General features: G+C 40.9%; 1 protein-coding gene across 2 annotated transcripts; it reads right to left on the bottom strand.

Moving 5' to 3' along the window:
• Window positions 1–468: 468 nt before the first annotated feature.
• On the bottom strand, window positions 469–24,178 carry Prdx4 (peroxiredoxin 4). 2 transcript variants are annotated; one of them, XM_003466424.5, is made up of 8 exons: window positions 23,861–24,178; window positions 20,278–20,395; window positions 18,237–18,353; window positions 12,656–12,778; window positions 10,900–11,030; window positions 2,330–2,364; window positions 774–820; window positions 469–580 (listed from the first exon to the last, which is right to left on the bottom strand). In XM_003466424.5, the coding sequence occupies exons 1-8, from the start codon at window positions 24,096–24,098 to the stop codon at window positions 577–579; spliced, it is 813 nt and encodes a 270-aa protein (XP_003466472.2). In that variant the 5' UTR covers window positions 24,099–24,178; the 3' UTR covers window positions 469–576. The 2 variants fall into 2 exon arrangements, with proteins under 2 accessions (XP_003466472.2, XP_005002253.1); XM_005002196.4 differs by lacking the exon at window positions 774–820 and having other exon boundaries at window positions 23,861–24,177.
• Between the last annotated feature and the right edge of the window lie 2,459 nt (window positions 24,179–26,637).

The raw sequence follows: 26,637 nt of genomic DNA, 5'->3' as shown, positions 1-26,637 counted from the left end.
CTTAAATGAAAAACACACAACCTGGTACTTACAAATTTGGTGTCAGTTAAATATGTAAATCTGAAAAGGGCCCAGAGGGGTTTGTTATGACACAGCAGTGAGCTAGTCGATCAAACCCATTCTCTATGGCCATCCTGAAATGTATGGAGAGGTGAATCACAGTAGGGTGTGAAGAGCTCAGAAACTAGAAGGAGCTTGTCTACATAGTCCTCTTTCACCTTTGCTAGCTATCTGAGCATCAGTTTCCTCATCTGTACAACAGAGAACCCCAAGAGCTGCTTGAGGATTACATGGAACCGCATCTAACTTGTTTAACCCAACACCTGGCCCATGGCATGCATTTTGTGTCAGTTACTACTGTCATTCCCACTTCGATCTAATCTGACAGCTCTTGTCTACCTTTAACAGGAAATATCTGTGGAGTGTGATATGGGCTTTTTTATATTCTCCAAGAAATTACTACTGTAACACAATGCAGTGACTTCTTTTATTGAGGACCCTAAAGCCTTGTAACTTGCTGAAGTATTTTTCAGTTTTGCTTGTCAAAATACTTCAGTTTTCCAGCTGGATCTGGAATTATCTGTTAAAAACAAAAGCAAGACAAAAGCAAATTATTCATTTTAAAAATCAAAGTGTGTCACTAGTAGTCTGGCATTATCTGCCCATCTAGTGACAAAAATACATTTGTCCTACCTACTAATCTCAATGGTCCCAAAATGCAAATAATTTTCATAAATTAACATCTGTACTCAAGCACCACAAAATTTACTTACAGCTCTTCTCTTGGCCACCAGGCTTTCATGGCATCTTCGGGTTTGATCTGGTTAAATCAAACACATTGAGAGCAAGGCTACAGATGTTAATGTATATGGAAAATCATTTGCTGATTAAATCATGGTGGCCTGAAAAGGGAGTGCCATGTTCACTAAGGGGACAGCAAATGAATTTTTTTTATCTTTTTGAGATGGGATCTCACTATGCAGTTCAGGCAGGCCTTGAGCTCACTTTGTAGCCCAGACTGGTCTCAAACTTGCAACAATCCTCCTGCCTCAGCCTTCTGAGTGCTGGGATTACAGGCATCACCACCACACGCAGCTTTGGAGTAACACCTACTCTTGCTTGGGAGTAAAAAAAAAAAAAAAAAACCACCCCAAAACCAAGAATTCAGAAATGATATTACCTTTAACAATTAGTGAATGAATATACTAAAAGAACATTTTAAGAGCATCATAGCCTTAGAAACCTTAAACTAACATTTTTAATATGACTTGACTTCACATTATGTTACTTTCTAGTTAATATACAACGTATTGAGTCAGGGTCTTGCTATGCAGTTTATTCTGGCCTTGAACTATATAGCTCAGGCTGATTTCGAACTCACAGAGTTCATCATGCCTCAGCTTCCTGAGTGCTGGATTATAAGTGCACCACCATACCGGCAAAAACTTTTGATTTTATTTATTTATTTTTTTGTTTTGTCTTTTTTGTTTGTTTGTTTGTTTGTTGTCTTTTTGAGACAGGGTCTCACTATGCAGTTCAAGCTGGCCTTGAGCTCACTTTGTAGCCCAGACTGGTCTTAAACTTGCAACAATCCTCCTGCCTCAGCCTCCCGAGTGCTGGGATTACAGGCGTGAGCCACCACGCCCAGCCTTGATTTTATTTTTAAAGCAATAATTATTTATTCGGTAATGGTAATTGAACTCAGGAACTTTGCATTTTCCAGGCAAACACTGTGCCACTGAGTTGTATCTTCAGCCTCAAAACTTTTAAGTTTAGAAGATAGCAACTTAAGGATGTTTAAGTGTGTTTCCAAGTTACATTTTGGCCAGAGACCACTTTTGAGTTTGTCTGTAAATTATATGGCATCCCTAAAATAGTGTACCTGTTTCAATGCTTTCTTTCTTCACATGACAAGGAGAGAATTATTAGTTTCAATGTTATTTAAACCAGATTTTCTTAAGAGCTTTTTACTACATATAGGAAAGTTTGGTTGTGATTGTTTTCTTGGATCATAAAATCAGATGATATTCCATAAAATAGTCTCCCAAGTCTCCACTCTGCCCTTTGTTTTTGTCTTTTGGAAGAGTGTATTTCCCTGGATACTTAGCCTTAAAATTCATAGCACCAAACCTCATGTTCTGTGCTCTCCAGTTTCATACATTTTTCCTCCAGTTCAGAGAATGTCTGTACTGTAAGACCATGGCTTACCAATGTTACTTCACTTATGAAATCAAGACAATTCTATGACAAGGAAAGCTTATCCTAAAGTCAGCATACTGTATTTTGGGCTCTAGCCAATACCCTTAATGGAAAAATCAATATGACTTACCGTTTCACTACCAGGTTTCCAGCCAGCAGGGCAGACTAAAAGGAACAAAAATGGACAAAAGACAGTTTAACAACAGAATATAGTTTTCTTTAGCAATTCTTGTACTTTTGTTTCTCTATCAAACTGAAAGTAACAGACTATATTAATAACATTTCCAGACTATCCAGCACTTGTCTGTTTTTTGGGTGAGGTACTGAAGACTGGACCCAGGACCTCTGCATTGATGTACAAGTACCAAATCCTTTCTTTTTATTAGAGACAGAATCACCCTAAATTGCCTAGGCTAGGCTCAAACTTGCAACCCTACCTCAGCATCCCACAGTACCAAATCATTATGTTTGGCTAGCACTTGACTTCTGTTACTTGCTTGTTCACATGAGGAAATTTTAGTCATGGAACTGATTAGTAGGTAGCTAATCTATTTCTACTTTTACCAGTTATGTTTAGTTATATTTTTATTTTAAAAATTTTTATTAGTAGGTGTTTGTAGTACATTATGTTCACATTCCTCACGGAGAACTAGTATGCGTCTATAGGGAGCTGCGCGACCACCCCGCTGCTGTCTCCCTGCCTCTCCCTTATATGGGCACATAGTGCACCTACATCAACCATAATCCTCTCCTGCTCACATCATGTACATGGACATGACGATGACCCATCAGAGATCACCCCGTAGCCTCTTCCTGTCCATCGGCCCGCCCTTGCCCTATAAAAGCTGTGACCACTTCCTTAATAAACGAGGCTTGATTGGACTTCCTCAACTTGTCTCTGTCTCTCTTTGTCTCTTGCCCTGTCTTGTTAATCCTTGTTCCTCCTCCAGGTGGTTACCCCGTGGATTGACCCTTGGACTGGGTCAAGTGGCGCCCATCGTGGGGCACCTGGCACAGAGGATCCAATGAATAAGCCGTCCAGGGACACACGCGTAAAAAGGAAACTAAGAGTTTTGTGACCAACATTACGTGGGAGCCTGCCATGCCACTTGAGTCACGGTAAGTGGACAGTGATCCTTTCCCCTTTTTTTCTGGCATGGGTCAAGCATTAAGTGATCACAAACTTTTCATGGGAGGCCTAAGTAAGGCGTTAAAGACAAGAGGGATTAAGGCTAAAGAAAAAGATTTACTACAATATTTTCAATTTATTCATAAGGTTTGCCCTTGGTTCCCTTTAGAGGGTTCTATTGATGCAAAAAGATGGGAAAGAGTAGGAGATGCATTAAAAGATTACTATTGAGTCTTTTTTTTTTTTTTTTTTTTTTAAATTTTTATTTAAGGAGAAAAGAAAAGAAAAAAAAACAGTGAAGGGTACAAGTTATACAGATTTACGGAAGAAAAAAAATGCGCAGTAGGAAATCACTAGTTAATAGATTACATATTGCCATCTTAGAAATAATTGTTCAAGTCACAGAATTAAAGTTTGTAGAGTGGACATTCCAGCAATGATACTGCAAACAGTTCTGTTCAATGATCCATTAGAACTCTGTGATATCATTTTCTGTCTTATACATTTAAATATACATGCAGTTATATAGTTTAGAGCATTTTCTTTTCCTCTCTTTTGTACAGTGACTATTACACATTTTGGGTTTCATTGCTCCCACTGTTCTTATTGCTTTTTTGGAAGAGAGTAAAACCAAATGTGACATGACAGAACAGAATCGGTCAAGTCAAAAGGGTGGATATAATAGATAATATAAAAACATAATACAAGGTGATCAACAATGGTTACCCTAATGCCTCCCGCTATTTCTAATAGAATTGCCTATATCGTTAGTTGTAATACTATTGAACAAAACCGTAAAGGATAAAACCGACAAAACCAAAACATTGGAGATATTGTAGGTCTTCAAAAGTAGATAGAAGTCAACGAGAATGGGCGTTATAATGAATCTCATTATCTTCTCAGCTGATGCCTAAACTTTCGAACCTGATACTATTCAGCAAAACAGAATAGAGGAACCTCAGTCAAAAACAAGATGGTGAGAGTAATACAGGGCTTCAAATCGAGAAAATAGAAAGTCAAAGTGGGTTACTATATTATATCCTGCTATATTTTTCCCTTTAATTAAATGGATAACAATAAAAAAGTATATAATGGAGTGGAGATTGAGAAAAAGAAAAAGAGGGCATAACAGCGAAACAGGGCAGATCAAAACATAACCTTTTAAGCAGAATAGTGTTTCACCACCAGATATTTCCGACTTAAAAATAGTTACCATATTGACTCCCTCCCTGAAGTCCTTGAGTACAACTTCATATACTGTAGCATTAAGTATATCAAAACAATGTAAAACCATTTAAGAGAATGACAGCATTATAGAGTATTTGGAATTGACTAACAGAAAATGAACAATGGTCTCTGTATAATCTCCTTGTCTTTAAAAGGTTTTTGCTTATACTAACGTACATAACAAAATCCAATAAGATACAACCTGGTTAGACCATTGGAGACAGAAGAACAAAAGCTAGATGAGACTTCAAAACAAGATGGTACTGAATCAGCATTACCTATTAAGATGTCATTTTCTCAAAAATAGCTGTTCCTATCATCCAATCTTCTCTGTCTCATTTCTGTTGAGCTCTTTTTCTGTCAGTAGCTGTCAGTTTGTCTTCTTCATTTTGTTCTCTGCTCCATTCGTTGTGGCCTCCCTGCCACTATTTCTGGGTTCTTTGTATTTTTCTTTTTTTAGAATATCCTGCAATACTTTCTGTAGAGTTGAATTGGTGGTTGCAAATTCCCCCAGTTCCTCTTTATCCTGGAAGCACCTCGTTTTTCCATCAATTTCCAGGGACAGTTGTGCAGGATATCTCAATCTTGGCTGGAGATTATTATCTTTCAAAGCTTGAATTATTTCCCCCCATGCTCTTCGTGATTTGATGGTTTGTGAAGAGAAATCTGCTGTAATTCTGATGGGTGTTCCTTTGTAAGTGATCTGTTTCTTGTCTCTTACAGCTTTTAATATTCTGTTCTTGTATTGAATTTCTGGGATTTTTATTATTATATGCCTGGGTGTTTCTCTGTTAGGGTTGTAGGTAGCTGGGGTCCTGTATGCCTCATACAGCTGAGTATCTTTACCTTTTGCTAAATTAGGAAAATTCTCCTGGATTATTTCTGTGAGTAGCTTTTGTAATTCATTTGTTTGTGTCCCTACTTCTTCTTCTATGTTCTTAATCCTTAAGTGGTGGCTCCTCTTATCATCTTCTTGTCTTTGTATTATTGCTGTTTGTTTCTTTGTTATTTTTAAGAAGTTTTTCATTTCATTCTCCCATATTTCAAGTCTGCCCTCCAGTTCAGATAGTCTGTCCTTAGTTTCTTTCAAGCTGTTATGCCAGTCTTGTATAGACTTATTAATTTCTTGATAGTCCCTTTGAACCTGCTTCACATACTCAATGCTTTCTCTGTTTTCTCCATCAAGCAATTCTCCCCTCTTTTTCTGTTCTTCCATTCCACCATCTGTTTTTTCCTGGGTGGTGTTTAGCATTTCTCTAACTATTCTGCATACTTCTAGCTTCAGATCATTGATAACTTCATTCCTGAATTGGTCTATGAGGCTCTCAATATGGTGCTTAATGTATACTGGTGCGGCGTCCATTATTGCCTGTTTCTCAGGATTGGGGGCCGAGGAGCTTTTTTTGTTGCTTCCCTTCCCCATATTTTTTGTTCCTTATAAAATGCAATCTTACAAAGGAGGCCCGGCTTCCCTGCCTGTCAGCCACAGCCTGATCAAATTGCGCTGGCTAGTTGTTCCCGCCCACCGCTGCGCACCAGGGAGTCGGAGGAGGCAGCCTACGAGGAAGTCAGTCGCTCCTCCGGGCCATCGTCCGGCTCTGGGATCTGGGTTAGGCTAGTCTAGCCTAGAGAGTCCGCCAGCAGCGTCACTCAGGCCAGGCACTTTTCTCCAATCCCGTCCGAGAGGGGAATGGCGCCCAGAGAGATCTCCGCTAGAGTCAAACTGTGGTGGGGGGTCAGATTCTCACTCACCTCGCCACCAGTCAGTTTTCGTGTACACCTCTGTCCGTCCTTTTTTTTTTCGACTCCGTTCTCCCGTTCCCAGAGCTCGGCGCGTCTCTCCTTGCTGAGCCGCTGTGGAGATAGCCGGCCGCCGCACGGCGGGAAATCCAAACCGGTTTCCGATGGCGCGGAGTCGAGCCTCCACACCGAGATTTTTCTGTTCCTATTTTAGCGCCAGGACTGTATTCCAAGTTGGATTCTCTCAGCCCAGTTCGTTCCTGAGTCAGCAGAGCATATCTCTACTGATTCGTGTCTCCCTAGTCCGCATTATTTCTGGCCTCTGAGCCGAACCTTTCAGAGAGCCTCTGGTAGTTGCTGTTGTCTGTCCGCCATGTTCTCTGGTCTCCTACTATTGAGTCTTTGGCCCTGAAAAGGTCCCGGTTATGGCCTTTGCCTACTGGAACCTAATCTTGGAGCTACTTATACAGCACTGCTGAGACCCTCAAATTGATGAAACAATCACCCACGGTGAAGCCGCCCTGTGCACTTCTGCTGTACCAACACCGCTCCCCTCAGGAGACAAATCTGAAGTCTCTTGCCCCTCCGACAAGGAGGCAAATGATATATTAAAAAGGCTCCAAGATGGCAGCTTGCCGCCACCCAAGCCCCTATCACCCGAGGCCCACCACAATTCTCTATCCTGACCTCGCTCTTTTACAAGAGGTCGATTGGGAACAATTAGCAGAAGAAGCTAGCCGACATCACTTGGACCCTATTGTAGCCCCCATTTCCATAAAACCACCCCCTCGCTACGATGAGACACCCAAATTGTCTGGCCCCTCTACTGCGCTTCTCGACTTAGAGTCAGAGTTTCATGACTTGCAACAACAGTTCCAATTAAAACAAGAAAAACAAAGACTCATTCTGCAACTCCAAACTTTACAAACGGGCCAATTGGACGCCACCCCTAAGATGGCGCCAGCTTCTAAAATGGCGCTTGCCTCACTTCCGCCACATCAGGGTGGGCCCCTCCCCAAAATGCCGTTTCCGGTGACGGAGACAAATGTGCCTCCCCAAGATGGTGCCGCACAGCCGCAAGACAGCGCTGTGCCACCAGCACCACAGGTCATCAGGACCCATACGCCATTCACAGTGGCGGCCCTACAGCTGCTTTCACTCTTGCTGTTTTAGATTCTATGACCCAAGTTTGGATCATTCCAAATGAATGGAGGGATTTAGCTAAAGCTACTCTCTCCAGGGGCAATTATTTGCTCTGGAAGTCTGAATTTATGGAACAATGTGAAAATATTGCTAGAGATAATGCCACTAGACAACACCCCTGGACCCTTCCCATGTTAATGGGAACTGGGGATTTTAACACCAAAGAGGCCCAAATGGAATATGATCCTGGTCTCCTTGCACAAGTTAATGCAGCCGCTACCAGGGCTTGGAGAAAATTTCCCTCCGGGGGGGTGATGTAACCTCCTCCCTCACCCAAATTAGACAAAAGCCAGAAGAGCCATTCTCTGATTTCATCGACTGCCTTGTACAGGCAGCTGAACACCTTTTTGGCAGCACAGAAACTGACACGGCTCTAATTAAGCAATTAACCTATGAAAATGCAACATCAGCTTGCCAAGCTGCAATCTGGCCTCATAAAAAGAAAGAGGATCTATCTGGCTACATACGCCTGTGCACTGACATAGGTCCCGCCTACCACCAGGGCCTAGCCATGGCCGCCATGGTCAAACGAATTTTTCTTGCCCCCAAAAAATAATGGTACATGCTTTAAATGCGACCAATTGGGACACTTTGTCTGGGACTGCCCTCAAAACAAAAGCAGGGCCCCCTCTCGGTCGATTGTGGTAGCAAGCTAGCCCACCTAAACCTCACTCAGTATTCCCAAGGGCTCTGGCAATGTCATCCCAAGTGCCAGGTAGTGCCAATTGACCCACAAGCCAGGCCAAACTGCTCTTGCTCCTCCTATGAAGAGGCTATGCATTCCTCCTGCTATACAACAGTTTCTAAATGCGTAGGGCCAAATAACCAGATCTATTTCACAGCCACCCTGACCCGGAGTGGCCCTCCGCCCTCCTTTGTCTTCCCATCACCATTATCAACAGGCAGGCTGCACTGGTAGCCTAGGAGCATCCATGTGTTGCGCTACACAGGCTCCCATCCATGTATCTGATGGAGGCGGCCCACAAGATTAAATTAGACAAGAGTTTGTCAATCAACAACTACAAAAAATGATAGCTTATTCCCAAAGATCAATTACCACCCATTGGCACTCCCCAAACCTCGGGGAGTGGACCTAGACCCACAAACTTATGCCATCCTTTTAGCCACTCAAAAGGTACTTAATTTTATCTCTAACCCTAACTTGGCTAAAGACTGCTGACTATGCATGGCACTAGGCACCCCCATGCCAATAGCTATCCCCTCCAATTCAACACCTATCCCCCTAGGAGACCCCCCTACCTGTACACCTGCTCAGCCATTTCCTGTCCAGCTGGTGGGAATGACCAATTTATCTGTCCCATGTATCCAGGGATCCCTTAAAAATGACTCATCCATCATTGATGTGGGCCCCCTCACGTTCCCCAATTGCTCTCAAACCGCCTATTACACTGATCCCTTATGCCCCTCTTCCCCCCCGGGACAAGTGTTTATATGTGGGGCCAATCTGGCTTACCCTTTTCTCCCATCCAATTGGTTAGGAATATGTATGCTAGCTGCCATTTTGCCTGATATTGATATAATTCCTGGACAAGAGCCTATACCCATACCAGAATTTACCTACATCTTTGGCCACCAAAAATGAGTGGTGGCTCTTGTCCCACTTCTGATAGGAATGGGTGTCACTGGGGCACTGGCCACCAGTATAGCTGGATTGGGTGTCACCCTAGATAAGTACAATGAGATCTCCAACCAGCTGTCAGAAGATGTCCGGGCTTTGTCCGCCACCTTACGGATCCTCCAAGATCAACTAGATTCATTGGCAGAGGTGGTCCTCCAAAACAGACGAGGGCTAGACCTTTTAACTGCAGAACAGGGGGGAATTTGTCTTGCCTTACAGAAAAAATGTTGCTTCTATGTTAACCAATCCGGCATCGTACGTGGAAAACTTCAAGAAATTGAAGAGTGGCTCAAATTGAAAAGACAACAGATGGCCTCTAAACCCTTTCTCCACACTCTGGGGAGGGCTCTTCCCCTACCTAGCGCCCCTCCTGGGGCCCCTAGCTGCCTTGTTGCTTCTCCTCTCTGTGGGTCCTTGTATTTTTCAGAGGATCATGACACTTGTTAATAGCCGGATAGAGGCGTTTATGGCAAAGCCAATTCAGGTACACTACCACCAGCTGGAGATGGCAGATCAACAAACCTACCAGGAAAGAATTCCCATGAGTGGCCCAAATGATGACGTGGCCTAACTGCCCTGGGGCAATGGACAGGCAGCCAGAGATGGGCAACTAGGACATACATGCTACATCACCGGCCGCCTAAGACAGGCACAGGACCAACTGCTGTCCTGCAAGCCCATGACGGGTAAGGCCCAGCTGGGTTCATGTAAAGAGGTTCTTGACCCAAGACAGGCACTGTCCTCACAGGGCCTGCCATACTCCTGATTAGCCTCTTCCTGTCCCACTGGCCCGCCCTTGCCCTATAAAAGCTGCGACCACTTTCTCAATAAACGAGACTTGATTGGACTTCCTCAACTTGTCTCTGTCTCTCTTTGTCTCTTGCCCTGTCTTTGTTAATCCCCGTTCCTCCTCCAGGTGGTTACCCCGCGGATTGACCCGCGGGCTGGGTCATGCGTCCATAACACATCTTAATCTTCTTTTTATCCCCTCTTCTCCCTGGTTCTCAGTCACCTTTCTTTTGGTGAAGGATCTATCTCCCTGTTACCTCTTATCTATCCATTGTTTTGCTATTTACATTTTCAATATGAGAAACTAGGTGGAATTCCTCTGCAGCAAAGCTAGGAAGTGTGATAATCTCGTGAGCTGAAAAGGCGAGGCACAGCAACCACTCCTCTGAATTTACACCAACTTTCCTAAGCCCGTCTCCTATCCTGCGGCACTTTGTACCCATAACAACGCTCTTCTGTCAAGAGACTGCAGGATGCACCCTGTCTCAGGCGCTGAGTTGTGTTTTTCAAAGGAATATACATGTTCTATTTTAGCAAAATTTCACTGTTTCCTTTTAGCTACTGATAAAACATGGAGTGGAAGGATGAATTCATAGATTACCAGTGTGAAACTGAGTAACCACAAAGGTTCCATTACTTAAAAAGCAAAATCCAGTAATGTAAATGGGCAAATGAAACCTACATTAGTATTGGCACATTATAAGTTCATAGAAACATGATTTGAAAAATTATAGCACAGACTTTTTTCTTTGAGCTTATCCAAAATGACTATGTAATACTAAGTACTTCTGCTTCTTATCCAGAAAGCACAATAGTGAAATACTGTTGAAAGCACTTTTAAGTAATACTTTGGTTTGCTGAAAGGATCCAATATTGAAAACAGTCAAATGACTAGAATCTTCCAAATAACTTTCAGGATGAGAATCCAAACTAACTATTCTACTATCTGCCATGCTATGAAGTGGTAGGGTACCTTCTCCATGTTTGTCGGTGTACTGGAACGCCTGAACCAAACGTAGGGTCTCGTCCACTGATCTGCCCACAGGAAGGTCATTCAGAGTAATCTGCCTCAGGATTCCTTTGTCATCAATGATGAAGAGGCCTCTGTGAAACACAAGCATGGCAGATGTGAGGCTACTGCTTCTGAGTTAAGACAAGTATTAGTTAATGTGAATCCCTATACCATTCACATGGAGGGATGCTACATAGAACCAACAGCAGGCTTCCTGTGTATTAGCACATGTACCCTCTGCCCCCATTGGCTGTGGGATCTGGAATGATCCCTGTGCAAAGGTGGCTTTCAAATTGGTTTTAGCTATGAAATATACTGTAATATTTACAGTTGCTTAAGATTATGTGACTTGAAAAACCCTATGTATACTACTTTGGAAATCAGAATGGTTTGAAAGAGAAACTTAATTCAAATAAGATTCAAATAACTAAAAACAGTATTAATTTTATGTGGTCAATGTTCAAATAATTCCAAATTTTAAAACTGTGTCAGTCCTTTTAGTGATATCCTCACTCTTTGGGAACTAATCTAGTAACACGTAACACTTAATGAAATGAGAAACCCTGAGGGACCTGGCAGGTACAAAAGAGAGAAACAGCAGCATGACACAGGACAGACAGGCCTTGAACACAGCTGAGTGAGCAGGCTGACAACCAAAGCGCATGTGCTGCAGGGTGCCACTCTATCACACAGGCTCAGAGGAGACGAACAGCTGCCTAGGGCTGAGGGAAGGGTTGGGAAGGAGGACTACTCTTTCCATAATAATGAAAATGGTCTAAAATTCTGGCGTTGATTACACAACTCCATGAATGTACCAAAAGCCACTGAATTATATTCTTTAAGTAAGTGAACTGTATGGCATGTGAACTGTATCTGAATAAAGCTGTCATAAAAACAGGATTTAAAATACTGACACTTTCACATGAAACATTTAAAGAAACTACTGGCCCACAGAGTAAATGAGAAATGGAATCATAACAAAATTATGACTCTATTAGTCTAAAACTATCTTTTTTTTTAAAAAAAAAATTATGTTGGCATTTGTTAGCTCAAATAACCCAGTGAGATCTGCCAGTTAAGATATTGCTTCAGCTAGGTGTGATAGTACACACTTATAATCCCAGCACTCAGGAGGCTGAGGCAGGAGGATTGCCATGAGTTTGAGGCCAGCCTGGGCTCCCCGGTCAGTTCAAGGCCATCTTGAACTATATAGCAAACCCTGTCTCAACCTTTCCCCCAACTAAAAAAGATTTTGCTTTAATTTATCCCATTCCTCGGGTACAGTCTTGCTAAATATATTTATTTGTATGTATGACTATTATTATTTTCATGTTTTGGGGGAGGGTCTTACTACATAGTTCAGGCTGGCCTTAAACTCACTATGTAGCCCAGGCTGACCTCAAACTTTTAAGTGATCCTCCTGTCTCAGCCTACTGAGTGCTGGGATTATAGGTGTGTACCACCATGCTTGGCTCGGAATCTGTCTCTTTTATCTGTAAAAAGACAGAGTTGGTCAAAGACTTCTAAATAGCCTTCCAGCTCTAATAGTGTTGTTTAGGGCATTCACTGGTCATGTTCTCATCTACAACATTTCTGCCAAGTGAAGCAATAATACTTCCTGATCAAAATTTGTATCTTTTAACTTAGAAATAGCATTCAGTTCCAGAGGACTGTAAGTGTATTTGGGTTTTTCGTAATATAAACCACAGAAAAGTACCTCAGGGTGTGGCCTGCGTCCTCCAGATATACACCATAGTCCTTGGAGATCTGATGGTTCAGGTCTGAAAGAAGTGGGATCTTTATCGACCCCAGTCCTCCCTGTCTCCGAGGGGTATTAATCCTGTAACACACAGAACACTTTCTCTCAAAACTGAGTAAACAGTGTGCATTAAAACAGCCAGCAATCTTCCTCTGCACATATGTGGATACACATATATACAGTCTTTCTCTAACACAGACAGACTAATTGCTTATGACTGATTTTCTTTTACCCACTTAACAATATGTCCATCTCTTTCACGCACTAAATATTGGTACAGAAAATACATTTTAATGAATGGACATACTGTATTTTGTGTATCTCTACTGACAGACAGTAAACTGTTAGCATAGAGACATCCTTGTATGCCTGTCTAATTCCCAGACGAGGACTTGACATATACACTGTCAACAGCATAACTTACAACTTCAGAAACATGATCATAAGACAAAGCCTTGAGAGACAGGCAGGGTATGAACGGAGACGTTTTAATATTTAGTGAGACAAAGAAATGCAATTGGGAAGAGGTGGAAAAAGTTAGTCATCATCCTCAGAATGAAGTGTTCTGTAAACTGAGGCCACAGAACTTGTGGGCTTCGGCCCAAAGAGGGCACTGACACAGGATGGAGAGACCAGGGCAATGCTGTCCTAGCTGTCTGCAGTCCTGGATCTGCCATCTAAGTACACAGATGTCTTGGTGGATATGAAACCTACTTAGCTGAGAACCAAGCCCCAGATTCTCGAAAGTGATCCCAAATTATCTGAGATGACCTCAGTTTTCCTAGTAGACATATTTTAATGCTATGAAGATTTAGAATCATAGTAGTAGTGATACAAATAAGCCTAGTTTTAATATTTTTTGTATTACAAACTGATGAGTCAATATTTGTATATTAAGTTACTTTTAACATTCATGAGTTTATCTTACTGGAATTAAATATTTGAAATTTTTGTCTGAAAACTGAGATATTCTCTTTTTTGGGGGAGGGGATGGAACCAGGTCCCTTAAATTGAGCTACATTCCAGCCTTTTTTTTGCTTTTTTTTGTTTAAGGAATACATATGTGTACTATGTAATGATCACATTTCTAATGGGGAATTGGTACATATATATAACGCACCATAATTCTTTCCTCATCTCTATCTCTTGGTTCCTTTCCCATATGCAAAACATCTGTCTAGCTATTTCTTACTCTCTATCTTTTATTAGCTCTATATTTATATTATGGTGGGTTTTTGTTTTGTTTTATTATTTTTGGTACTGGGTTTTTTTTTTTTTTGGTCTTTTTGAGACAGTTTCACTATGCAGTTCAGGCTGGCCTTGAACTCTCCCAGCTCATGTTTTTTCATATAAGAGAAACCATGTGACATTTCAACTTGTGTGTCTGGTTTATTTCTCTTAACATTATGGCCTTGAAGTGCATCTATTTTCCTATAAATGAGTCATTTATTTTTATGGCAGAGCAGTACTTCATTATGTACAAATACATTTTCCTTATCAATTCATATGTTGATGGTTATCTAGGCTGCTTCCAAGATTTAGCTAATGTGAATTGTGCCACTATAAACATGGGTATGCATGTATCACTGCAACGTGTCTTTAATTTTTTTCATGAAGCTATCTAGAAGAGGAATAGCTGGGTCAAATGAAACTTGTTTTAGTTTTTTTTAACAGTCTCCATACTGATTTTCATAATGATTATACAAGTTTATATTCCCACCACCAATGCAGAAGGGTTCCTTTTTTTCCTAGCAATCTCTGCTTTATCTTTGCATTCCACATTTTACTAATGCTTCCTTTCTGGCCAAATTCACAGTGTTTTAAAGCATTCTGCTAAGCTCTTTACTCTTGATTTTCAACATAGATCTTGCTAAAATCTCCCATCATAGCCATGTTACCACCTCAACCTTAGACTGTCTTGAATTTTTTTTTTTGCCAAATTAATTAGTTTGCCACCCTTAATCTCAATCTCAGATAAAGTGTCTGGACATGAGCAAACTGCACACAAACTTTCTGTCAACCCATAGCACACATCATCTGGAGTCCAACAACCAATGCAGTCCTTCTTCCCAGCAGAAGCCTCCTGGGCCTGGTCCTTACCAGCAAGATTTCTATCAGCCTTCTGGTCTTCTAAGCTCTGACCAGAATCTCCCATCAAGTACCACCTAAGAGGTTCCAGCTCCACTTTTTCAGCCAGCATCTCCAATCCTTTCCTAATGCTTCCTCCTTCCCACAAGCCAGCTCTAAAGGCTTCTAAACCTCATGGTCAGGTATAGTCACAGCAAATGACTGTACCAAATTCTGTGTTAGTTACTTTTCTTGTTGCTGAGACAAAATACCCGACATGCCAAGTTAAGGTAGAAAGGGTTCATTTGGCCCACAGTTGTAGAAGGTTTAATCCATAGTCCGAAAGAATGGCTATCATCAAGAAATTAAGCAATAGTAACCTCCTCTTTGACGCCTGTCTCCCATATGCCACCCTGCCTTGGAACCAGCTGATTATGGATTGAACCCTCTATAAACTGTGAGCCAAATGAAACTTTCCTCTCATAATTTTGGGTGTGAGGTATTTTATCTCTGCAATGAAAAAAGTAACTAAAATACCTACTGAATTTGGTTTTTGATTCTAGGAGTCTTTTGGGGGAATGTTTTGGGTCTTGTATGGAGAGGATCATGTCATCTGCAAACCAAAATTTAATGTCTTCCTTTTCTATACATAGCCCTTTAATTTCTTTCTCTTGTGTGATTGCTCTGGCTAATGTTTTGAGAACTATATTGAACAGAAGTGGTGATTATGAACATCTTATTCTTGTTCCTGATTTTAGAGGGTAAGCTTTTAGCTTCTCCCCATTTAATGATATTGGCAGTAGGTTTGTCTTAAATGGCTTTTATCAGATTGAGATAAGGTCTTTCTATATCTATTTTCTTCAGGGTTTTTATCATGAATGGATGTTAGATTTTATCAATGACTTTTTCTTTTTGTTTTTGGTACCAGGGATCGAATTCATGACCTCACACTTGCCAGGCAGGTGCTTATGCTGCTGAGCTAAATCCCGGGCCATTTTTTTTTTTTTTTTTTTTTTTTTTTGGTCTTTCTGAAACGTGGCTTCACTATGCAGTTCAGGCTGACTTTGAACTCATTTTATAACCAGGCTGGCCTCAAACTTACAGCGATCCTCCTGCCTCAGGCTCCCAAGTGCTGGGATTATAGGACTGTATCACAATGCCAGGCCTTACCAAGGGGTTTTCTGCATCTACAGAGATGATCATGTGATTTTTGTTCTTGCTTCCATTTATGTGATCTACAACATTTACTGATTTGTGTATGCTTATGTATCTCTCCATTCATGGGGTGAATTCTACTTAGTCATGATGTATGAACTTTTTGATGATCCATTGCATTGTTTGCCAGTATCTTGAGGATTTGTGTGTGTGTGTGTGTGTGTGTGTTCATTAAAAAGACTGGCCTATACTTCTCTTTTTTGTTTATGTCCTTTTCTGGTTTTGGAATCAGGGTAATGCTAGCTTCCAGGAATGACTTCGTAGGTACTCTTTCCCTTTCAATTTCATTAAAGAGTTTGAGGAGTATTAGGGTTGGGTCTTTCCTAAAATTTTTATAGATTACTTTTTATTTTGACATAGACTCTTGCTAAATTGCTAAGTTTCCCAGGCTGGGCTTGAACTTGAGATCCTGTTGTCTCAGCTTACCAAAGTGCTGTCATTATAGGTATGTGCCACCATGCCAGGTGAAAACTGAGAAAAGGGAATTAGTTTTTTTTTTTTTGTGCATGTGTGCATGTGATGCTTGGGATTATACTCTGGGTCCTTGTGTCTGTCAGGCAAGTGCTCTACCACTGAGCTGCATCCTGTCCAGTAGTTAATTTCTTAAGCAAGTGAAATTGCAGTTCCCTAACAAATCAAAGTTTTTATATACACTCACATATGTGTATGTATGTATATACAATTATATAGAAAAAATTTATTTTGAATTTATAACTTTAATGAATTAAACATTAAGCTTTAACTCCAAAAGAATTCTGAATGATTATTATGCACAAAATCATAAGTAAAAAATTATGGACACCAATAAAAACTTACATACATATATATAAACTTTGATACACCTTGCTGAACTACTCTCCTGAAATGCTGAAGCGCTGTGTATAAATGCCATTCTTTAAATTTTTGCCAACATTAGAAGCATTTTTATCAATTAAAAAAATTTTGGGGGGGGGGGCTGGGGATTTAGCTCAACGGCATAAGCACCTGCCTTGTAAGCAGGCAGTTGTGAGTTCGATCCCTGGAACTGATAAAAAGGAATAAGACAAAAAAAAAGTGAGAGAAAAATTTTTTTTGACTACATTTGTAGTATATAATGATTACATTCACTGTGGGGAGCTAATTTATGTACATAACACATCTCAATTCTTTTTACTTCCTTTTCAACTTTCAAATCTTGCTCAGTCAGACAGTGAGAAATGCCTTGATAGGTTCTGCTAGCCTGGAGTTTAGCTACATCCTCCCAACTTGGTACTGGACCCAGAGAACTGACTCTTATTCTCTCTAAGAGTAACTTCTATGTTCTCCTTCTCATTCCAGAGATAAACCTCCCACTCCCTTTTTGCGCATGCACTGAGCCTTCTCCAATTCTAAGACTCCACAACCACCGAAGCCTCCACCTCTAACCCCCAATAAATCTTTCTGTCTCCTATTTTACACAGGCAGATGCTCCTTCAAATCAATGGTTAATATGTCACGTTGCCCACTTCCCAAACTCCTCCCCCAGCCAAAGCTGATAAAAGTAGTCCCATTTCTTTGTTCTCATTTGAAAGCCTCTATACTCCCTGCTTTGTGAAGCTCTGCCATGCCCAAATTAAAGGCCTCCACTTTTGTCTCCTTATCTCTTTCATTTTCTCTGTCCTGCTTCAGATTGAGTGCCAAAAATACTCAATCAGGCGCTAGGACTGTGATAAAGTCCTATAATCTCTTGTCATTCAGATTTGCAATTTTTTATAAGCAGGTAGAAAAATCTTTTCATGATTAAACAAGAATTACTTTTTTTTTTGGTACAGGGATCGAACTTATGACCTCACGCTTTCCAGGCAGGCATTTATGCCACTGAACTAAATCTCTGGCCAATAATTACTTTTAAAAATTATTCTTTCTTGAAAAGTATACAAGGTATTGTGGGTCTGACTTACCATTCCCAAGAACAGCAGAAAATAGTATATTTTAAAGATTTTTTTCCTCCAGAGAAAGGTTATTCAATTGATCATAATAAAGTAATCATACAATCTAGTAGTTTTTGTTGTGGAAATCATATCTGTTATATTTAATCCTTCCCAATTTTGAAAAGATGGATAAAACATTTAAGCATTTTTACCATAACTATATTGATCTAGCAACTCATTATATTGCTCTCAAATAAATCGATTCCCCAACTGCCTGATAAATGGCATTATCACATTTGAGTTATCTGCCCATGATTTAGAAGGAAATATATCCATTTTTTACACAAATTTCAGTGTAAAATACTGACCAAGCCAAATGGGTGAACTGTGAATCCACAGAGCATGCTACCACTTCAGTATTTATGGCTCTGAATTCTTCGATTCTATCACCAAAGGCGATAATTTCAGTTGGACACACAAATGTGCTGAAAGGTAAAAAAAAGTTCAATATTCTAAAACAAGAATACAGCTGAATGTTCAAACAACTTAATTTTTTACAAACACTTTTACTATATAAAAATGTACCCTAAGAACAATTTTATATATGGGGCTTCTCAAGATGAAATTGTCTTAAAAGACTGTCATTTGATCAAATATTTAATAAACGTATATTACAGAGTTTCCAATTATAGCTCAATAATAAACTCAGAGGTCAACCAATATTCTCTCTTATAGGCGTATTCCAATTTTATTAGCACTTTTTGATCTTTTTATTAGTATATGTTTGTAGTACATAATGATTACATTCATTATGGAGAGTTGGTACATGCATAGAACGTATCTTAATTCTTTTTACTTCCTCTTCCCTTCTCATTTTGACTGGCTTTATGGCTTTACAAATTTACATCATTTCCTATTGTTTTATATATTCCTGTACTATTAGTCTTCTGAGCTAGATGCATCTAACTTGTATTTTTTTTTGCTTGTTTTGATACAGGATCTTGCTCTGCAGTTCAGTAGTACAGGTTGGCTCTGAACTCATGGTAATCCTGCCCCAGCCTCTGAGTCCTAGGATTACAGGTGTGCATCACCATGCCCAGCTATGCTACCTACGCTTTGGGAATAAGGTGATGTTCTCTAGGAATCTCCCAACCCTCCTACATAATATAGGTCCTCTCCCACCTTGTGTAGCAGGGGTTTTATACCAATACCATCATGCTATCAGAAGCACATGTCTAACAACTATTACGTAGGGCGGTATTTTTCAACGCCTGGTAGGGACTCCTTAAACTGAATTCCAACAAACACTTTAAAGAAATAAAAGAACTTTTCTCCACTACCAGTATACCTAAGTGTCTAGCAAGCATGGGTCTTCCTCACTCGGGCTGGGATTTTGTGTTGAACAGCTAGTGCTGAGAAATAACTGTACATCAGGCAGGTTTCTTTCTCTCCTCCCTTCCCCTTCTGTTTCCTTCCCTTCCTTCTTTCTTACACTGAAGATTGAACTCAGAAAGCACAATCACATAGATCTTAAGTATAATGTACTGAGACAGAGGTCAATGGGTTATGACTCTGAAATACATGGTAGATGTTATCTTTTCTCTACAGTAAGAGTTTTTATTAGTAATTTTTAATTGAAATATTTCAATTATCTAATTGAATATTTAATTGAAATATTTATAAGATCTCTCTTTTAAGATGGCCATAGTTATTTCCTCTTTAATCAGAAATCTCTAATCCAGTGACATAAATGACACTGTATTACAACATGTTATAAAATGCTGTTTTCACAAAGTATCAAATTTTATAGAAAATATCACTAAAGATTTAGCACAGGGACTTCAAGTCTGCCTTAAAAATGTTACTTTCTAAACAAAATGTGTTAAATCAAAACCTTTCTTCCATTTTGAAATCTTTATAGCCTTAGCACTGTGGACTTTTTTTTTTTTTTGAGACAAGATGTCCCTGTGTAGTTCAGGCTGGCTTTGAACTCAGTGGTGAACCTCCTGCCTCAGCCTCCCAAGTGCTGGGATTCTAGACATGTACCATCACAACCTGCCCGAGGCCATCTTTCTTTAACTGTCTCCCTTGACTTTTTTTTGTTTTCTGCTTCTCTCATCACTTCAAGGTTTTCTCCAAGTACCCCTCTTTTTCATCTTAATTCCAAGTCCTGGGAAATCTCTAAGATTTTTTCTCTCATCTCTTACTCTGTTAACCTCAAATCCTTCCTATCTGCCAACTCCACTCTCCATCTAAAATGCTATCTTTTTTAAAAAACAAATTCCTTATTTCAGCTTGCCTTTTTAAGAATCAACAGCTAAATAAAAATCTCTCACCATTTGATGTTATTGAATAATGAATGATAAAAGAATGCGGTTTCATGAGCCGCTATTTACATGTATTACTTACAAATCAAGTGGGTAGAAGAAAAAAACCAAGTATTTCCCACGATAATCAGTTAATTTCAGCTCCTTGAATTCTCCATTTATTACAGCTGTTCCTTCCCAGTAAGGTGCTGGCTTGGAAACTAAGAAAGAAAAAGACACGATGTTCTGTGATACTGTGAATATTGATGATGGCATGAAGCTTTTTTTTGGTGGTGCTAGGGATTGAACCCATGGCCTTGTGCATGCTAGACAAATGTACTACCACTGAGCTACACCCTCAGATTTCAATGGTAGGCTGGTGAAGCTCAAAGACTTCTGACAACTTAAATGTTACTGAATTCATAAAATACTGTACAGAGAATTACAGAACGCAATTACACTGAAATGCAATCATCAAAATATTATAAAACCTAAATTAGTGATACAGCAATTCGTGTGTTCTTTTGTTAACACTTTGAAACTACGGGATCTGGCAGTGATCTAATGACTTACTTAAGATAATGGTGAGTAGATGCAATGTTTCAGGACAACTGCTGTAACTACAACACAGCATGAGAGTATCTGTGAGCATATTCTCTACAGATAAAAAGCGAGTGCAGCTGAAGCTAGTGGGGCTTCGCTGCCGATGTCCATAAGGAGAAGACACGCTCAATTTCATTTTGGGTAAAAACGCCCTCTTCCTTATCCAGGCTCACCCCCTACACTCCATGCCTGCAGGAAACCTGTTGGATACTTCATTATACAGCCTCAAGTTATCAACTTCTATATTTTAAATAATGAGTTTGTAATGGCAGTTTTCCCTATGTACTAATTTAGTTTGTCCAGTTTCTCATGTACACAAGGGAGGACCTGCCTCAGACCGGCTACCCTACAGGAGGAAAAAATGTGCAAATATACATTCCTAGTCCATGGGATAATTTTCCTAAAGGGCTTAGAAAAAAGAGACCTCCTCCTTGAACAGGTTTCAAATGACCTGATGGAAACTGAATAGTTAGTGCTACTCTCTAGTAAGGGCATACTGTAATTCTAGCCAACACCCTCTGAGAATAATATAGCTTTGTGCTGTTAATGCATTTATAATTTCAGAACCATTACATACACTGAAGTCAATATTTGCTTCCAAGTTTGACTACAGTTACTAGAAAATAACTTATACTTTTGTATAACAGCTAGCATTTGTGGTCACTCCAAAAAGGAATAAACTGAAAATGAATTTCTCTGTGAAGTTCATATATAACGTGATTACTTATCCTGAGTCTGCCCCTAACTCAAAAATAATCCTTATCTGATTAGGTAAAGGACAGGAGGGAGAATTAGACAGAAGGGTATTAAACACCATACATATATATCTTAAATGCTACTCCATGAGAGGTTACAATAATTCTAATGATCTGTAACAATGACAGACCTTAAAGATTTTAATATATTGGGAAAATTATGCCAGGAAATAAATTTTGTTCAAAAAATTGACTTTGGAGATTTTGGTTCTTTTTTTTTGTCTTTTTGAGACAGGGTTTCACTGTGCATTTCAGGCTAGCCAGGAACTCACATCAATCCTCCTGCCTCAGCCTCCAATGTATTGAGATTACGGGCGTGTGCCACCTTTCCTAGGCATAATTTTGGTTCTTAAAAATTGCAGTCACTTTGCTAAGATCTATAAATGGAATTCCAAAAGCAATGTTATCTATTAAAAAGAAACAAAAATTGTCCTGAATATAAATTAATTAATATTAATTAACACAGATTCTGGTAAATGCAGAGACATATAAAGAATAATATTTAAATCCCTTTATAACACCTACCAATTTACCATTTTTTGAGACAGAGTCTTGCTAGGTAGTTCAGGCTGGCCTTGAACTCACTATGTAGCCCAGGCTGGCCTCCAATTCCTAGCAATCTGCCTGCTTCAGCCTCCTGAGTGCTAAGATCACAGGCATGTGCCACCATGCCTGACATTAAAAACTATTAATACTTAGATATTTTCCAGTCTTTTTTAAACATCCAAGATCATGTCCCTGTCCTTCTAATTTATTTATTTTTTTAAATTTTCTTAAAGGAAACGGTAAAGTATGAAGTTTTTCATGTTACTAAAGATGATTTGAAAACATAGCCTTATTGGCTTTATAATATTCCATTTTATGAATAAAAGGCCTTATGTTTCTAATTTTATGAGTCTACATTGACACTGATATAGCAAATACATAACATTTGAAAAAGTTTTCTGGGCTGGGGATTTAGCTCAGCAGCATAAGCACCTGCCTTGCAAGCAGGCGGTGGAGAGTTCAATCTCCAGTACCGATTAAAAAAAAAAAAAAAAGAAAATAGTTCAATGAAAAAGTTTTCTGGTACAGGGAAACCTATTATAATAACTTGCCTACATAAGCAACTTTGGAGTGAATTTGTTTCCTATGGAAAATACATACAGTATCAGTAAAAACTTAACTGGCTAGTGTATTTCAAAATATTTTTCCAGGCAACTAAAAACAATGGGACTGGGAAATACTGACTTTTGAAGTACAAGACTGCTTTCTAAAATTGAACGTTTAAGAAGGCATTTTTTCTCCATCATTTCCACCTCTCCTTAGCTTTTAGAAACACATCCCATCTATCTTTGGAGATTCCTAGTGGAAAAGCATTACTTTCTCCATCGAATACTGACACAAAACGTGCTGTGACTACCATAAAAGCCAAGCACACACCTGAATGTCAAATGATCTGTAGGAAAAGTAGGTTAGGCAAAAGCAATCAAGGGGATGGTCTTTATTTGTATCTTCTCCTGGTCACTTCTTTTTGGCTATCTTTAATGTCCAGATGAAGTAAGCCACAGCTTTCTCCTTATCTACTTAGTCTGACGTGTCCTTCCTGCAAGTGGCCAGTAGCTTTGTACACTGGACAGAAATGCAAATAATCAAAAGCCAAACTGGCAGGACAAAAATATGCTGCGGGATTTATCATCAACCCAGATGTGCTAACTTCCAATCTCCTTCCTCCTCCCCCCCATTTCCCTCCAAAGTACATTCTATAACCCATTTGCAGAAATACAAATACCAATGAACTATTCAGCTTTTAGGGAGGATGGCTCATAAGTCTTCTTTATAAAAAGCAACATCAACAGGGGAAAAGAAAGAAAAGAAAAACGAAATATTTGACTTAACATACTGTTTCAACACTTTTCTGTTTAATCAAACTTTCTGTGAATCATTATTCAGCCATTCAATGCATGCCTGCCCGAAAGAGTATTGGAAAAGAGGAAAAGAGAACGTGCTGCAAGACACTTCACGATGCTCCAGGAAGTTGTTTCTGTTTGCACAACACCCTCAATGCTTGCAATCCCGATAGGGTCACTTTCTTTGCCTCATTTGTGGCTTTTGGGGTAACCACTAACTCTTCCAAAATCTGATCAGTAGAACCCATCGTTTTCTTCACAACTGGAACCCACCTCCCCCACCTCCATCCTCTAGTCCTCTAGGAAAAGCAAGCAGGGTCTAGGCCTGGAGGCAGCCCAGGGGGAACGCCCGGCCCAACCCAGCCCCCCACCTTCACAGCCTCAGAGAGCAGTGTCCACGTGTTTCCAGGCTCCCCCCACCCGGCAGGGCACCACCTACTCTTGGCTTTGCTTAGGTGCAGGGAGTGGTCTGCCACGGATACCCGGGACACCTCCCCCGGGTACACTTGTCCACCCGCGTAGAAGTGGCACTCCTCTTCGCGGGTCCGTGGCCTCTCTTCTGTCTCCAAGCCCCGCAGAGCCCCAACGTGCAGCAGGAAGACCAGCAGTGGCAGCAGTTTTCGGCTCCAGCCCAGGACCGGAGTCATCACTGCTTCTGGCCGTGGTGGCGCCTCCATGACCACGCGAGCGCACACGCACGTCTCTCACAGGGCGCCTGTTTTCTCCCGCCTCTGGCACTACACCCGCGCGAGCCAGGGCGCGGCCTCGCGAGACTTGCTCCGCCCCGCTCCTCCCCCTCAAGTGGCTGCTAGCCCCGCCTCTTTGCCCAGATTGCGCCTGCGCTGTACCCATAGCGCGATCTCGGCAAACTTTCCCAATTTTGGAAAGGCATCCTTAATCCCCTGGAGCCATTCCATCATCCTTGTTGTCCCTCCACGCCCATCTCTTTCACAAAATGGGTTCATATTATCTCCTCAAGAACAAACCAAAGTGGGCGTGGTGGTGCACTCTGTAATCCCAGTTTCCTATGAGACTGGAGCAGGAGGATGGAAAATTCAAACTGCCTGGGCAATTTAGCAGTTTCGCGAAATCCTGTCTCAAAATAAATAAATAAATAAATAAATAAATAAATAAATAAATAAAATAAAGAACTGGATTGTAGCTCAGTGCAAAGGCCCTGAGTTCAATCCCCAGCACCCAGAGCAAAATAGAACTGAAACTAAGCGAATATGCTGGCTCAAAGTGAAATAGGGAATGTTTTCTCTCATGTGGGATTTGAAAAAGCATTGAAAAGAGACAACATGAAAGTAAAAAGAGAATATTAGAGAAAAAGAAGGGTAGTAGAGGGGAGAAGTGAAGGATAAGAAAGGTAATGTGGGGAGGGTGGGTCTCAAGGTATGGAGAGGTGGTCAAGGGCTACAAAAATTCAGATAGGAAGATAGCATTGAGAACTTTAATAGACATTTTAGTATTTTTTCCCCTTTTAGTGGTGCAAACCGTGGCATGACCCTTCTCTAGTTGTAGCTCTTTTAAATCTGGGAAAAAAGTAAGAGCAGACAACAACAAACAGGCGATTTTGGGTGTCTTTTTAAAATCAAGTCTTGCAAAGTTCCCAGAAAACTCTCCCAGTAGAGTGTTATTCCCCTGACAATATCCCATCACCCTTGGCCTTCTCTGTCCCCCAACACCTCTGTGCAGTCCTGCCTTCCTCCTTAACTTAGTGCCTGTGCCCTGGGTATTATGATGCTTCAAGCCCTCAGCTGGATGTGCTCCTCCTCTCACACCTTTCTCACAAAGCTTTGTGCATGACTGGTTTCCTGCCACTGAAGTGATCCACTTCTAGCCTCTGTACCTGACCACTGTTATAGACTCGCATCTTTCTACAAAGAAGCCCCATTGCACGCTATTGTCTCCCAAAGACTACTGGCTTGCATTTTATTCCTTTAATAAACATTTATTCTTCTTTTCTGTGTAAGCAGTATCACAATTCCCCTCTCCATTTGTAATCCTGTTCAGTCTAGAGAAAATTTGAGAAAAAAAGTTTAATCTGAAAGGCAGTATCTCTAGACCATTTCTTCTCTTCCCACAAGATAGAAACTACAGAGAATTACCACCCCCCCACTGCTAAATTTGACTGGCTTAAAAAAAAAGAAACTACAGAGAAAACAGGCAGCTTGGAAGACATAAGCGTGTCTCAGGTGTGTACGTGCAGAAGTCAAAGCCTGTGAGTCTGAAAGCGCAGCTCAGTGGTACAGCGCATGTGCACAAGGCTTGATTCATTCTCCAGGGCCCAAACCACAAAACAATAAAAACAAAAACACTCAAAACCCCCAAAAGCACATACAACAGAAACCTTGAAAAGTTCCCAGAAAAACCCATTTGCCAGAACACCATTGTTCCATCTTCCGACATTTACTCCACCTGCCACCCATATCGACTACCATTGGGACTTGGGGGTTGGGGGAAGAGACACAGCACACGCCTGAAAGAGCTGGGTTGAAAGAGACAGGCTTTCTGCCTCCCGGAAGTGATTACAAATGTTCCAAGAAGCCTCTGTCACTTTCGAGTTGTTCTCATATGTTATATCCTTAATTCTTGTGATAAGCCTTCGAGGCAGATAGAAAATCTGTCCTTTGCCAACAATGCTCACCCTGCTTCTGCCTACTACGTTCTCTGCTTTCCGCTTCCCGGCCCCTGCTTTCTGGGGGCCAAGGATGAAGCCAACCCCGTTGTACTCAGGGAAGGACAACAGAACCTTACCCATAACGCTTTCTTGCAGCTCTTCACTTTCTGGGATTATGTAGGTTGGAGGAGGTCTTTGGCGAGGCAGCTCTCGCTCCCATTCTTCTCCTTCCCTGGCCTCTTGTTCCACATGCAAGGGGATCGGGATCCGAGTGGCTCGGGACTGAGCCCCAGGGATTCGGCTCAGGCCTATGCTTCGTGGTCGGCTTCGGTGATCCATGGTGACTGCGAATAGACAGCCACAAACCTGAATTCTGGACCCTGAACTGGCTTCTGAGATTGGCCCGGGAAAGGAAGTGTGGGAAGAGCTCTAGGTCTCTACGCCACTTGCCCTGGGGCCGAGCTGAGATGCCTCGGGTGTTACCAGGGATTGCTCACCAAATGGGCCCCAGGGAGCCCCTGCCCACTGGGGAGAGTGACCAAGTTGGCCAGCTCCCTGGCACCACCTCTGTGCCCTTCAGGCCCACTGGAGCA

Source organism: Cavia porcellus, unplaced genomic scaffold (genome assembly GCF_034190915.1).
Source record: "Cavia porcellus strain 051 isolate PalLab524CR breed Dunkin Hartley unplaced genomic scaffold, mCavPor4.1 scaffold_33, whole genome shotgun sequence".
NCBI classification, from domain to species: Eukaryota; Metazoa; Chordata; class Mammalia; order Rodentia; family Caviidae; genus Cavia; species Cavia porcellus.
The sequence above is the reverse complement of the archived record's forward strand: the minus strand, read 5'-3'. Positions and strand labels throughout refer to the sequence as shown.